The sequence below is a fragment of the Centrocercus urophasianus genome, unplaced genomic scaffold (genome assembly GCF_019232065.1).
Source record: "Centrocercus urophasianus isolate 14NV4802_14NV808 unplaced genomic scaffold, USGS_Curo_1.0 seq_19, whole genome shotgun sequence".
Classification (NCBI taxonomy): domain Eukaryota; kingdom Metazoa; phylum Chordata; class Aves; order Galliformes; family Phasianidae; genus Centrocercus; species Centrocercus urophasianus.
The window spans coordinates 11,144,463-11,160,672 of NW_024884744.1; the positions used below are offsets into that span (position 1 = coordinate 11,144,463).

Consider the following 16,210-nt stretch of genomic DNA (forward strand, 5'->3'; position numbering starts at 1 on the left):
GGTAGAGCAGTAATTCAGGTAACGCGTACCGACGTCGCTGCAAGGCAGGGGAATCCTCCTTTCCTAGGGGGGTGCTGACGTGTGGAAGGTCAGGTTGTATTTTCTGAAACTGCTTCAGCTCTGCATATAAATGGATCAAACACACAACTCCAGGGAGTGAAAAAAGCGGCGTTAATACAGGATTCCTTATAACGCAGCTAAGGGATGACACGTGGCAATGAAGCCCGGAAGGCTACAAGACAAAGCCTCTGAAATGAGGGGGCAGAGCCCACCCCAATGCCAGCAAGCACTTGGGTTAGGCGCCAACAGGGAGGAGGCTGAAGGCTTCCAACACACCAACCAGCAAGCGAAATGCGCTCAGGCTGCAGTTGGGCAGCCTGCAGAAGCAGGCAGGATGTCTGCAACCCACCGCCTTCACCCGAAGTTAAGGGAGCACAGCCCAGTATGTCTAATACCATTCAGTAGCATTATGCAGAAAGAGGATTTATAAGTTTGTTTACATGCATTGTACCAACATCAACAAAACATGAAACCTTATGAACAATGAAAACAATAGGAGACACCACAGATACCATCTTCACATGCAACATAAGGAAATTATACTTCTGAAATTAAGATGCATTAGAATACGTGCTCATTCTTAGAGGAGAAACATGAACTGAAGTTTTCCATTATCTGGTATAAGGTACAATGTGCTAACCAGCAGGGGAACCCTACTGCCTACCACTGAAGTTCTGCTCAAATTTATATTGTTATAAAAATAAAAGTTTCCTAGAATTACTGAACAGAACATCAGCACTCAATCCAGAACTCAAGGAAATCCATATCTGAGCACAGGAATTAATCATGCTTTCTCTTACTGAGGGCTGAATCCTCCAAGGCAGAGGCCCTGGAGTGCTGAGCCTGCCAGCATCTGCTGGGACACCCTCACTGCACTGCATGCAGCTTAATGACACATTCATTTTTGCTGATGAGCAAGACCTTAACGTATGTATTGCACCTGACCTTGAAAGTGACTTCCTAGTGTACCTAAAAAGATCAGGGAACAAGGCTGCGGGATCACAAGTGCTGCACCTAATCCCTGATCCACTGAAACTTCCAATCTCCTGAAAGAGTCATCTGACCTAAAGATCAGCTATGTTCCTCGCTCATCAGCATGAACAGTCTGATACTGCTTTCCAGAGTCAGAATGCACACTGATCTGCAGAGCTACGGGAAGAAGCTTTTGTTGACAGGAAATTATCCTGCAAAGTTTGACAGATTTTTGTGGCTGGGAAGGAAGATACCCTTGTGGATTGGGTGGCTCAGCAGCAAGGAGTGAGACAGATTATGCCGCTAAGCTGTAGGGAGCTTTGCTTTACAAGCAATCACACTGCACACTGCCTGTCCTGTAGGCAGCAGAGGACACACATCTTTAGAAAAAAGAAATCTATGTGTAAAGTGTACTCCATACACAGCTGTATCTTACATGGTCCGTCTGTAATGGGGCATTTAACTTCCTCTAAAATCTACTAACAGAACATTCACTGCTGTTAAATACAGATTAGAAAGTACATTAGCATTTCATAGACAATTATTTTAAAAGGTTATGAATCATCTATAAGCAGTAATTTCTATTAAGTTGCTTATTATTCAACTAAACTCACCCTTGAAGTGGACAGAATCTGCTTTTCCTAACATAATTACACCACACATGAAGCAAAAACCGTTTTTAAGATTCTTTTGCTTGGAAAACTTACTGCTCACTTTTCAGATGTTATTAACTTTGCATCAAGAATCATTCAGATTAAATGCATGGCTATACATTTTCTGCAAAATAATATATATGTGAAAAGCTTTGTTAAATATTAACGTGCTAAAAAGTTTAACTTTACCATAACCTACAAAAATTCTTTGCCCAATTTTGGTTATTAAGCAACTTGGAAAAACCCCATTCTTTTCCTACGTATACAGAAGGCCAGCATAGTGCTGCAGCTAACAGAACGACAAGAAACACAAGGATGTAACTAAAAATTCTCCTCAAGTTTTCCTTGGGGCAAATACAGCATAAAGAACTGCACTGAGTGCCTTATGGCTTCAGGTGACGATGATCTAGGCACTACCTAACCTGACACACGAGCACATACCTACAGACACCATTTATGCACGCACATCAGAGTGGAGCTGACTGAAACAAGCAGTTTGTGTTGCTGCCTTCAATACAGCTGCAGACTGCACTCATTTGTTACTTTGCAAGAATGTGCAGCAAAATTCCTAGACTTCCTTCTGCAAATGTTAGCTTAGACACGTAAATAAAATCTGCAAAGACGTGTATATTACACCATGCTTGATTGACCTGAATTTAGGATGGCTGTATTACAGTATGGAGTTTTATACACACGGCTTAGGGCTAGCAGTGAGAACAGCAGAGGTGACAAACAGCCTTTGCATGATTGTTCTGCACAACACTTTCAGCTTTCCATTTTTTACTTTAACGTCTCAATTTTCATGTCCAGATATCAAAATACTGACAAAACCCAGATAATGTCCAGCAGGATTACATTTATTTTTCCTCATGAAAGGTTCCAAGTGCTCATTTAAAAGTTACTTCCTTCACAGCAAGTCTTAATTTTAGAAAGGGAAATAAAAAGAAAAAAGAAAAACATAAACTACTCTTAGAAATTTGGTCCTTCGGGATATACACCTACTGTGACTGACCTGCAGTCACCAGCATAAAGGCCAGCCTGGTGTTAAAGCTTCCACTGCCAAAGAGCTTGAAAAAGAGAAAAGCTCCCACACCTTGTTATTAACAGCCTGCCTCTAACCAGCTTCAGCACAGGAACAAGAGAATGCTGTACGTTACAGACCCACAGGCAGAAGGACGATTCAGCAAGTCATTACCTGATTTCCCTTCCAAACAGTCCAAGAAAATGCAACCTAGACCTTCTTGTCAGAGGTGCATCTTTATGGCAATAGTGAGACAGGTGACAGCAGAGGATACCGACGAGCAAAGCTGATCCGAACCCTCGGTCACCATCTGCAACACACACAGCTGTGCTCTGCTAACTTCACACACGAGTCACAGATGAACGTGGTACTTGCTAACAGGTACTATTTCTATACTGAGCTAGCAGGTATTCCTTTTTTTTTTTTAATAATATACATATTTTTCAGCTGCTGAGGTATATGTACTGTACAACATAAAAACTTGTATACAATTCCTCAGCTACCGCAATCTACAGCTACATTTAGAGTGGTCATTTTATCCAAGCTAACAAAACACAGATAATTCATTCTGTTAACGTAAAGACGACTTGCACTGTAAGGAGCAGATTCTTTTCCTTCTTGACACTTAAGGCTTCTGGGAATCTGACTGCTGGAAACGGTTTAGCTTCTCTGGATTATTTGATGCCATTTGAGAAAAGTCACGAAAAATGTCCTGATAAATTTCATCTCCTAAAAGAAGAGAAGAAAGGAAACAGTTCATTATCACAAATGTTTGAAACATCACCCATCACTACACAAATGCCCTACCATGTTTCCAATCACTGTAAAAACATATATTAATGGGGTAAGGACTGCTTATAGATGGAATGATGCTGATGTGAACTCTGAGACTGTTTCACTGCATGCACGTTCTGTAGAAGCAAATTAAACAAAGCCAAACTATACCTGCAATAGTACCTCAAAGGCAGCCGCACAGAGGAAAGTCCAGAGTTAGAAAAGAAAAGTGCAAGCATTTTAAAGCAATGTAAAACAAAAAATGTTCATTAGCTATCAAAGAACAAAAGTCATTTTTGACAGGACGTGTTAACCAAGACTCTGCTCAGGAAGTCAGAATTACAGCATAAATGAAGCTTTGCTGGGAAACAGAGGCCAGAAGTCTAACAGCCAGACAGAACTCCCCATGAAAGAAACAATTAGCAAGCAATACCATAAAAAGCAATCCTAAGTAATTAGTTGTTGCTCATAAAAGCTTTTCAACTACTACTTCAGCAAGTATAAATTTGTACTGCATCATTGGACATCTATTATATCACACCAGATAACTGGTGTGATATAACAGATAACAGATAACTCTTATCTCTAAGAGTAACTATACCTTCCTTAAACATTTTCCAGTGTTTCTTATCTTCACCCTTTATGTTTAAGAACAACCTGACAACAAGAACAGCTCTATTCCAGAGTAAGGCAAGGCAGTGATTTGCACCTGCTCTGTCTCCCCATCTCTCTCCAAACTGGAAAATCACATTCAAGAGAAATTACTTCTTGAGTCATTGCCAGGTCATTCTTCTACCATTTTGAAGTGGCTTGTTTTCCATCTGCTGCAACGTTTTAGGCCTTGAGTTCTGCTTGAGTTTTAAAACATTAACCACACCCCACTGACTTCAAAGGGAACTACATGCCCAAAGCATTCAGCCCAGGCAGGAAATATTCAGCCATCCAGATTTTCCTGTCTTCCCACAGCAGATGGCCGCATGGGACAAGATCCCAGCATCACTGCTCCCTGCTGACGACTTGATTAAAACATGACAAAGAAATCAACCTAACAACATCTGTTATCACGTAGGTTGAATGCGATTCTCAGCCCCTCCTTTTCCCCTCCCCTCCCCTCCCCCAGCAGCAGGACTGCACACAAATCACAATTCCACCTCTCCTTTCAAAAGGACAGTTTTAGAAAGGGTTTATTGTGCGAGAAGTTACACTGCTCTGTTTTCCATCTTTTTAGTGCACGTTTCCAGTATCAGAACCATTCTACATTTCAAATATTGGAGATGAGGCTGCATTCACTTGAAAACGCTCTCAGAAGCGATAACTGACCTTCTGCAGATACTTCACACGGTACGTGGGGTCATACAGAAGTGTAGTAGTGACAATTCTGTGCAGGCTTTAAGGGACAAAGAAATTCTGCACTACTCTGCTAGGAAGCTTTCATTCTAGTGAAATCTCTTTTGGTTTTCAGGTTTAGTTTCAAGTACGTTCTAGAGATGAAACAGGCACACAACACTTTACCACAAGTTTCTGGTAACTGCTTGCAATGGAGAATAAGCACAGAACGGAAGAAGTTGCAAGATCCATCCCAAGACTAGGTTTGAGGAGCACAAATCAGAATCAAACTAGTATGATGCAAGAAATGAGACTTTTAATACAGACACGGGTTCCATTTGTGAACTACTACTGCAGTTCAAGTTGCCATATTTAGTTCTCTTAAATAAACTTGAAAGAAAAAAGCTATTTTTGTAAGAATCGTTGTGGCTCTGATTTTTACTATATTACATAACAAAACTATTACATACAAAAATAGAGTAAAATAAAGTGCCCCTTTAGTTCGTATGCTGCATTAAAATATTTAATGCTGTAAACCTTATTCTTTTAAAATCTTACTTTAAAGTTTAATTCTGGAAATCCTCTTTCCAAGCAATGTTTTCACTAAAGTGCAGATTTTATGTACAAAAATACTGAAACACTGCTTTACCATTTAACACCAGAATAAATTAAAAGGCACACATGATACATTCAAGAAAAGACAGGAAGAAAGAGTAGCAGTTCTAATATCAAATAGTTAGCAGACATACTGCAGCACCAGAAGATGAGCACTCAAGTATCATACGAGAATCAGTACGATGGTGTGTATGGCTTCCACCACCAGAAATGAGCCAAGCTCATTTGGCTCATTTCAGCTAGTTCCCACTCCAGGAATATTATTCTGGAAGACCAACCATACCTTGCAAAGCAACACAGAGTTTCCTACGTAGCTCAAACCAGCCAAGTATATTAAAATCAGAAACGCTGGCACTATCAGCTACGTTAGTAATTGCTTTTCAGTTGCATTACTGAAGCAGAGGAATACGCAGCCTGCTTCGCTGTGATGACAAACTCTTGCATTGATGTTTACCCTCCCACATATCATATGCATATCCCATATATGAGATACGTATATCCCATATATACATATCTCCCAGCAAATGTACAACTGCCTCGAAAATCCTTATCTTTTAGAAACACAATTTAGGAAAAGAGGAGTTCTAAAATAAGCGTAGCGCAAATACTTAAGCATGTCTGTGCAGTGAAAAAGACCTGCTTTGTCTATGGCCAAGCAAGGAGAACATCCATCAGAACAATTCCACTAGATGATTCTGGAAGGTCCCTTCCAACTGAACTACTCTATTCTAACAGCAGAGAGGGGCTTTGTGCTCACACTTGCACAGTTTCACAATCCTAGCAGGCTAGCAGACGTTAACATTTAGAACACTCAAATACTTATTCAGCTTTCTAGGAGACTTCAGCAAGTAAAGAAATGCTGAATCCAGAGACAGTCAGATCTTCTGGCCGGGACACTGCCTGTACAGCTCCTGGTCAGAGTTATAACAGCTACTCTAATGCTACCCTCCCTCTAATTCGGGGCAAGCTTTATGATTTGTGCTGGCATAAAGCTTTATGCCTTGTGCTGGCTCCACTTTCCATGATCAATCTTGCCCCTTTACACTTATCAGAGATTGTCTACACAAAAAATGTCTGGTGCAGATTGCATTGGCTGCAGTCTCCAGGTTCTACTGTAACTGTTAAGAAGGCCCAGGTATCTTTGATAAAAGATATACCAAGCTTTTTATTTTCTCTACTTATTTGAAGAATCTGTCTAGACCACTTTTAAACAGTATAAGAGGGAAAACAGACTCCCCTCATCTTCAGTTTAAAGACGTGGACATTCATACTTTCATGTGACAGAATTGGTTTCAAGCTACGGCAGGGGAGATTCAGGCTGGACATGAGGAAGTATTACTTTTCAGAAAGGGTGGTCAGGCACTGGAACGGACTGCCCAGGGAGGTGGTGGAGTCACCGACCCTGGGGGTGTTCAAGGAAAGGCTGGATGTCGTGTTGAGGGACATGGTTTAGTGGGAGCTATTGGGAATAGGTGAACGGTTGGACTGGGTGATCTTTTAGGTCTTTTCCAACCTTGGTGATTCTATGATTCTATGATTCTATGAATTTCTTACGAATTCAGTCAAAGCAAGCCTTATAATATTTAGGAACCAACTTAGGCTTTAGTACAAACTACAGAAAGATATTTTCTGTTTTATAACAGTTTTAGATTTTTTCATGTCAATTAAGTGATGCAGAGTGTTCATTTATGACCTAAAGCATAACTTTTGAATCAAAGTTATCACCTCCCCTAAAACAAATGCATTTCACTATTTGAAACCAGTAGTTATGATTTTTAACACTTAAAACAAGAACTAGGAAAATCAGAACTACTCCAGTAGTTGTTATCTCCAGCCTGGCAGTGAAGTAGCATACATTATATCAGAAAACAGCCTCAAATTCAACATGAGCAAACAGGCAATAGATCCTTTCTTTCACTGCTGCATTTTGGGTGGAAGATTCTTCCATATTATGCTCATAATTGAGTACTTATTTCTGATTTATCTGTTGCTCCTCCAGAGAGAGCATGTAAGTCTCCGAGTGATCTTCAATACTTTCATTGTTTTAATTTGAATTTCCTAGGAGTTTTGCATGAAGATAAATTTGTAACACAATCATTCTTCAGGAGAAGCTTTACAAAATATGGAAGTTCTGTTCATTTGATACCATCCATCTGGGACACTGGACACTCAACACGGCCCCTTGAGTACATCCCAGCTCCAAACTGAGGCAAAAGCACACAGTCCTTATGAATCAGTGACAAATATGAAGGCTTGATGGGCAGTGAGCCAACATTACCTGGCACTCAGCCTTAAAAAGGTTTTTCTTTCACTACTGCCTGGGATAGCATATTTTTATGATTGCCTTGAATAACCTGACAATTAATCATACATTTATTATTGATATTTGCATGAAAATAAATTAGGTTCCTATGGAAGCATATTGTAACAGAGGAAATGGCTTGCATAAATGTCATATCAGAACACATTATAAACTGGGACAGGATGCCTGAGAATAAGTTGCACATGCTCCTTAAATAATGTTATTTTCTGGTATGAGTGAACTCAAATGCCTGATGCATACACTTCTTTAAAAAATCGAATGGTGAGATACTATGCATACAAAAATACATAATTAAGAATTACCGTCTTGTTCAAGATATTAACTAAAAATATTTTCTAAAAGGAAGAAATAATACTTTCAGAATTGTCTGGAGATATTTTGAAATATTTGATACACATTTTTACAGTGGCGTAGAATTTTTCTTTCTTAAAAAAAAATTAAGAAAAAAAAAAAAGTCCATTCTAAAGGAAGAAGAATGGCATCTTGTACTAAGATGAACTTCTCAAGTGTCTCTGAGCAACCTGGCCTATAAGGCTGCCACTCAGTGTCAGATAAATCCTAACATTACATCAGTTTCAGAGAAATGTCAGTAGGAGAAAACCAAACAACCAGCAGCAAAAAAGATTGGTAAGAGTTTACTAACAAACTACCATAACTATGTGCTTTAAACGCTCTCATTTTAGGTCTCCTAACTAATCTGACAAAGCTGCACCATAATGAAGCTTTAACGTGTAAATACTGTCTAAAAAAAAACACTGTACGAAGTTATCTTAAATTATCTTCAGACCCTAAGAATCTAGCTGTAAACTGATAAATTCCTGAATACATTTCTTGTACTGCATCTCAGTATGGTTATTAGTAGAGTATTGACCTGGCTGTCCATAGAGCCCTTCTGATTCACGCATTTCTTCATTCATCCTTGCTAAACGCAACCTGCGATGTGGGAAACAGAAAAAGAACAATGTCACTTTGAAAGCAGTGCAAAAAGGCTGCTGTTCCAAGACCTACAGCGTGCCCTTGAACCTCATAGCAAGGTCACCTACGTCCAGTGCACTCAGCTTTATTTTGCTCTCCCTGTTTTTATGTATATTTGACATAACATGTATTTTGACATGTAATTTTGATATAACATGTATTTTAAAATAGAAGCAGTATGAAAAGCACAGACACCTAATTAGAACACAGAACTTACAATGTTACAATATCTGCATTTGCAGCCTCTACAGCTATACTCAGTGGATCTTTCCCATCTTCATCAGTAGCATGCTGGTTTGCTCCTCGTTTTAGGAATAAACACACTTGCCTGTTTAGAGATATAATTCAATAATTAATTTCCATCACAATAAAGGAAAAAAAGCTAATATACAAAACCAAGCAGGATGCAATGTATTTTACTTAAATCACCAAAAGCCTCTCGAATACCACTGTTCACCTATAATAAGATATTAACAGATAGTTAAGCAAAGCTTTTAGCTAGCTTTCTGAAAAGTTCTGGACAGTATTCAAACTGCCAAATCATGCTAATGCAGCTATGAGTTGAACCCTTCAGAAGGTAATCCTTTTCCTTCCTGTGTCATCCGAGGTTATAGAATCATAAAACTTCATCCCTTTTGCTATGATAGAAGAGAAACACTGAGCAGGATAAATTAATACAGTACAGAATCCGTAGGCACAGATGCATGTTTTACCAAGTAGAAGCTGTCCTCATTTTTCATCTACATGCCTGTACGTATGCACACGTGTACGTAGATCACCTACACAAGCAGGGCATGATGGCTAAGCTTAGACCTTAAACTCTCTCAAGCTGTCAACTTCACTCTATTCAGAATTCATGTATGCAAAGAGGACGGGTGCCACAAAACAGATTATGTCCTCATTTGAATTCAAGGCTGCAGTTTAAAGCCCTGATTCCAAGATTCAAAATGTGACGTAGTACATTTCATTTCAACATGAAATACCTGTGTGAGATGAACCAGAAACAGCTCTGGTCCACACTCACCACTATTTCTCTTCCTTGCATTTCATGAATCTTCACCCACATTGTTTCAAAAGTATTATCAAATACATTTTTCCAACACGGACTGAAGTGTTTACAGGCATGTGTTCTGCTAGGAGATGAGTGGGGAAATAATGTTTTAAGTGCTCTCATCACAAAAGTTTAAAGGAAAAAACTCTATGATCTGAAATAAATTAAAATGTTTGAATGTGGGGCAAGTGAAGAAGCTTTGCATTAATAAAGGCAGTAACCAGTGACTACTGTCAAATTCTGGAACAGTGAGGTACCCCGTGTGTCCTAGAACTGTGGCGTGGTGTAGGGGTCCTCTTCCTTTCATGTCCCTGATGTTCACATTGGCACCATTCTGCAGCAGGAATTCACAAGTAACCAGTGAACCCTATGGAAGAAGAGCAAAAGAAACAAATTAGCACCAGATCTCCAGAATCAGAGTGAAAACCATCCTGCCTTGTTACCACTGTTATGGTAAAGGAAACTAAAGGGATTGCTTCCGTATCACTACTGCACACTACCAGGTTGTGTAACAACCAAGAAAAACAACAACACAACAGTAACCAACCATAATACCGGGGAAAAATAGTTCAGAAATAACTTTGAAAGAACTCTGTAAAGATGATTTCAGGATCACATTATCATTCATGAGCAAAGCAAGTAGTTGGAAAGAAGCAGTGACAGAAATGTCCCTATTATTCTCCCTCCCCTCCTCCCACATCACTCTGCTGTAGATCACATACCCCTCGCACTGCCTGAATGAGTGGAGTTGCTTTGTTTTCTTCCATATTGACCCAATTTACTTCAGCTCCATGGGCCAATGCTTCTGCCATATCTGGAAGATTCTTCTCAAAGGCAGCTTGATAAAGATGCAATCCTGGATTAAGCTGTCTGGAGTCATAGAACACGGAAGATTCTTGCTTTTCTCCTTCTGAAAGAAGTTTTTAAAAGAAAAAGCTTGTTTGTAATCCCTGTTTCTGCAAGGTACATCTTTGGCATAAGGTGGATCAGACTTCACAGAAAGGTCTGCATTGGTGCCCCATTCTACCAGACATCTTCACACATGCCTTTAGCTTATTCCAGCACTCGAGCATGGACACTTCAGAATTCTGCCCAGAAAACCTCTTCATGTTACTGGCATTTGTGAATATCCTTCAACCTACCTATCCCATGTAATTGCTAAAAGAAAAAATAATAATTATAAGAAGCTTGGCTGGTCTCAAACAAGATATGAATTAAACTAATTTCCTGCTGAGACGTAGTCATACAAATATATCTATCCACAACAGTTTAATACAGCTGAATATAACAAGGCTAATATTGTTCTGAGAGTTTTCATTTAAACATATCATTCTTACATATAAATTACTTGCTGGGGCTGTAATCCTTTGAAGTAAACCAAATCCTTTTATCTCAACAACAGTTACACACAGTAAAGTGTGGGAAGACATTTTATACATAAGCTTTCATGAGTTACTTCGTAACTGCTTCTACAATGCAGTCAGAAGATCTAAGGCACATACTGCCTGCCTACAAACCACAGCTGTGAACTACTGTACTTGAAACGTACCTCAGAAGTGTGCTATGATGCAGAAGTATAAGCTTGCTTTGTAATTAAATGCTTTAACAAGCTATACTCTATCAGCCCAGGATACTGATAATAGATAATTTTATCAGTTTATAAAAGCTTTAGATATGTGGATTAATGTTTGAAGGTATGATCACTTCCATGTAAGTAGAAAACAAAAATTAAGCAAGAATGTTGAAGTAACACACAAAGCTTATAATCTGTGACTTAACAGGAATTCCATCTCTAACATCATAACTCTTCATGAAACGAGTAGTGCATCCCTCTGGAGACATCTCTGTGTCAAGATGAAGCAGTGTTCCATTCTGCTAAAAAGAAGTTCTGGCTCAATATCACAAACTAAAAAATTCTCTGAACTTATTTAGGAGGATTCTATGACATTCTTGCTACCAAGCATGGAAGAAAGAAAGACAACCCAAGCAACTATTACCCTTATTAAAATGTTTCAGCATACTGGGATAGAAGACACATGAACTTTACCATTAAGTACTAAACCCTTTGATGGAATGCGCTGGCAAAAAAAAGATTAAATCTTTGTCTTGAAACACAAAGCCAAACACACCTGGTTCATACAAGCTGTTAGCTGATATAGTAGAGGCAAGGTGTTCTCTGCTGTCATCAACACTCTGCTGGATCCCACTGTCACTGCTTCTTACTGTTTTGGGGAGAAATTAACATTACTATGCAGATTACAAGTTACCTACTCTTCACAGACACCATGATAATAAAGCAAGCTCTTATACTTGGTCCTGAATTATTTTTTTTCCTTCCCGTTAACAGGTACTTATTCATTATCTTTCTCACAAACCTACCAAAATAAATCTGAAGTCACACACTTCAACTGTAAAATTCGTAACAATAGTATCAAAGATTACCATAAAGGTGGAAAATCAGGATAAGTAAAAAAGCTTAAATTATTTCATGAAAACACTAAGCAATGCAGTAGCCCGGAGACAATGGATTAAAGGCAGGGAGATGGCCACAACACACAATGGATCACTAGTGCAAATACTGAACATGCCACTGCTGTAGTACTTACTACTACGTAGCTTTGAGGAGGTATCAAAGTAGGAGAAGAGTGAATCTAGTTCATCAGGACAGAACAGAGACTCCCGCCTCGCCTCGTCGCTACTTACAGCAACCGCTGGGACATGCAAGTTAGCAAAGCACAAAGCAGGCAGTAAGGAAGGAACAGGGCAGGAGAGAACATTATTGGAAGAATTAAGGATGAAAATACGGAGGAAAGAAGGTGGTTAATATGTTTCTGAATGTAAGCATCCCCAGTCCACAAACTGCCCACCTAAGAAATGCACATTCCTCAACAAGCCCTTTCTTCCCTGTACCTCTGAACTAGGCTACAACCCACTGACAGGACTACTCTGCTTGGGGCAGGAAATCAGCAGATACAAAAAGCTTTAAAAATACTTTAAAAAGAACACGTGTAAGGTAGCTAAGGAGAGAAATGTGTAGATACCTCTTGGAGATGCCACACCTTGCTCTACTGCCAAAAGGGATTTTTCAGGAGCACTGTGCCTTTTCTCTTCCTGACTCTGAGGTAAAACTTTTGTTCTGGACTCAAGTGGAGACACTGCTGCTGCAGGCTGCTTTTCTACAAATTTTCTTTCCACGTATTTTGCTTTGATGTACGCCTCCTTCTCTTGTCTGCCATATACAAAATGCCTGGAGTTAGCAAGCTCAGATTATCTTTTCTACAAGAACATCCACTTCATACTAATGCCAGTAATCAAACTGCACTTTGGCACTGCACATAGGACACTCAATGACATTTTCAGAATGATGAAGAGCACATTACCCAGCTCTCTCTGGATTCTTGATGAAGTTTTGTATAAGCCTAAAAAGAATGAAACTTATGAAAACTTTAGGAAGTTAAAAGAAAATGCTATGATTGTATAGGTACATTTTCTGTCAGGTAGATGCTTTACAAGGTAGAAGAAAGACATTAGTTACTGTACATAACTCTTGATATAAATCCCTTAGGCACATTTTCTATATTGCCAATAACCAACTAATATCACACATATTTAGATTCTTCATTAAAAACATTTGTTAAAGGAACACCAAGACTGCATGAGAGATCAAAAATGAAAGCCTCAGGTAGACACAGCCACCAGCTGCAGAATGCATGCTATGCATTTTTTTCCTTGAAGCCCAGTATCATGTTCAGGTGACAATCCAGCTGGGACAAAATGATGAAAGAGCTTTTAAAGTGCTGCTACTGAAATCGCTGAACAGCAGTTATCACTAGAAGGAATATCTAGCAAATCTCCTACAGTATTAATGACATTACAACATCACCAAATTGTCAGTACCTTAGGAATCACAGTTTTCTACTGCATGAAATTCTGACAGCAAGCAGCACAGAATTGGAAAGCCACCAAAACGTTTTAAAAGACTTACACTTTATGGGGGAACAAAATGTTAGGAAATATCTTCAAACACATTAACAAACAGAAATTGTAGACAGCAGTAAGAGAGAGAAAAGAGCACGCCAGGGGATTAGGGAACAGAAATAAAAGCACAAAGCCACTGCAAACAAAAGTCAGAACCACAGGTTCCTTTCGGGGCACCTTACACAAGAGCTGGCTGAGATGGTGCAAAGCAAACAAGAAACAAAACCAACCTGCCCACACTGATGTGGCAGAGCAGGATGCTACAGGGTTGTCATCAGAAGGAGGAAGTGAGATCAGAAAAAGAAGTGCGTTATAGAAGCCAAAGGAGACTAACAATAGGAATACCCATGAGAAGCAGGAGGAATAGACTGCTTATATGGAGAAAAGAAGAGGAAAGTGTTAAACACAGTTAAGTGACAGCACCTTTTTCAGGCTGGAGGCAGAAGAAAGAAACGAGACAAAGGAAATAAGCACAGCTATTAGACCACTGGAGTTGGCGTCATTCAAAGAAAGACTCAGGAAATGAAAAATATCAGATACTGAGAAGGGGAAGTTCAGTTGCATTGGTATTAAATGATGACACAAGTTGTTTAATTTAATATAATTTATAGCTATAATGAAAGGATGAACAAATGAAAGTGAAGCACATTACTACCTTTGGCTTCCAGGCTGAGGCTTCTTTACTCCCACTTTTTCCAACTTTGCTTCATATATTCTATTTATAACATCATTTCCTAATTCACACATAAGCTATGAAGAAAAATAAATACATTCAAATACAATTGCAAATGGCTTTATCTACTTATTTAGTAGTTTTATCATAGAGTATTTTTAAATCTCAGTATTTTCACTAAGTTTTGTGAGTTCCCTTAGAAAAATATGCATGGGTTTATTTCATGATAAAGAAATATCAGCAAACAAAGGGACTAAACAGTGTAAGATTACAATAACTGTTGTTTTGTTAAGTCCAATTCCCTTCCAAAACAGGATTAAGAAAATGAATATAAAGAATCTTGTTTTCCTGCAATCACAATGACAGCTGTGGGCCTCAAAAGCATTACTTTCCAGCAGCTTTGCTGTTAGTTCCTCTTATGCCATCTGGCAAGACACAATTCACTCCATTCTGATCCATCTTGTCCAAGACAAGAGTGGAAAGATTGCTTGCTCCTACTACCACGTAGAACGTTAAGGTCTTCTGTACGTGAACACAGCACATACTTTTCTTTTACCCCCTCATTAGCAACACATTAGTACTAAAATTACTTTGGGTCAAACAACAACCCTGTTCATACTGTCTTCCTGTTCTTTAGAATAGAAAGGTAACATGCAAGAACGAGAACGTGAGCTACAAACAAGTGTAGTGCATCAACTATCCAACTGCACGTGAGCATTGGCTCCTACTCCTGTATTTCAATGTCATATGACTTTCATTTTTAAACCAGAATTCTGGCACACATGCAGCACACAGTAGCAGTTACACATAAGAGTCTCCCAGAAGCATTTGAAATCAGGATCTCATTCTAACAGGTGGCATTCAAATTTTCAAAAATACTCAAGCTTTAATCTGACATAGAACTTGAATTTTTTCAGCCCACTGCATTATTTATCTGTATCATATTCATATGTTGAAAGTATCAGATCAAACTCAGCAGTTAAAACTGCATTTGTGCACCTAAAAGTGTCACAAAGTGTTCTGACTTTGTATCATGTTTGTATCAAGAATGATGACTGCTAATCCAGCAAGTTGTAAAAAAGCAATGCGAGTTAACAAATACATCACCATAAATATGTTCTACTCAAAAGCAGAAGAGATGCACTGAGTACAAATGCAATTTTTTCCTCCATGAACATTCAGATGCCTGGGCTTTAGACAAATAACCTCCGTAGCAGACAGAAACTCCTGTTTCAAAATAACATCCTACCTTCAGAAGTTCAGGTTCCCATGAATCCAGGGTCAGAGATCTTACTTTTGAGAAGTGGACTCCTAAGCTTCTAAACAGCAAAAAGAAACAGTAACCTGTAACAGTGCCTCTGTCTTATTTCAGATCACTTTACACAGGTTTATGCAAATAAAGCACATTACTTTCACCCTGTTTACTAAAAGGAGTCTCTAACCTTGCCTCAATGTCCACTTCAAGAGGCAAACACTGCATTTCCTATTTAAATCAGTCGTACTTCTGAAGAGCTCACCAACCTGTGTATCCCAGAGCACTCGATGCACAGCGTGATCCCAAGGTTGATGCTGGCCCAGCGAGGATCTGCCAGGCCACAGTCGCAGCAGGCAGCATTACCAGGAATGCACTGCACTCGCTGCAGAGCGCTTTCTCCCTTTAACAACTTCTCTTTTGTCTCGCTGCCAGATTCCAGGCTTCCAGTAGAAGGGGATGATTTCTTTTCCTGTTTCTGAAAAAGAAACAAAAAATACACTACATTAAAGAAGAGCCTGTGAATAATGAAATACT

General features: G+C 39.1%; 1 protein-coding gene across 2 annotated transcripts in view; it reads right to left on the reverse strand.

The window, feature by feature from the left end:
• Positions 1-2,521: 2,521 nt before the first annotated feature.
• The window catches only part of ACAP2 (ArfGAP with coiled-coil, ankyrin repeat and PH domains 2), a 55,967-nt gene continuing 42,278 nt past the window's right edge, over positions 2,522-16,210 (reverse strand). For both annotated transcript variants that reach the window (XM_042820638.1, XM_042820637.1), the window contains 10 exons: positions 15,943-16,151; positions 15,671-15,740; positions 14,404-14,498; positions 12,812-12,999; positions 11,900-11,992; positions 10,493-10,680; positions 10,028-10,137; positions 8,937-9,047; positions 8,616-8,677; positions 2,522-3,435 (listed from right to left, as the gene is read on the reverse strand). In XM_042820638.1, the coding sequence (XP_042676572.1) occupies positions 3,332-3,435; positions 8,616-8,677; positions 8,937-9,047; positions 10,028-10,137; positions 10,493-10,680; positions 11,900-11,992; positions 12,812-12,999; positions 14,404-14,498; positions 15,671-15,740; positions 15,943-16,151 (1,230 nt within the window). In that variant the 3' untranslated portion in view covers positions 2,522-3,331. The remainder of the gene's footprint in view (positions 3,436-8,615; positions 8,678-8,936; positions 9,048-10,027; positions 10,138-10,492; positions 10,681-11,899; positions 11,993-12,811; positions 13,000-14,403; positions 14,499-15,670; positions 15,741-15,942; positions 16,152-16,210) is intronic.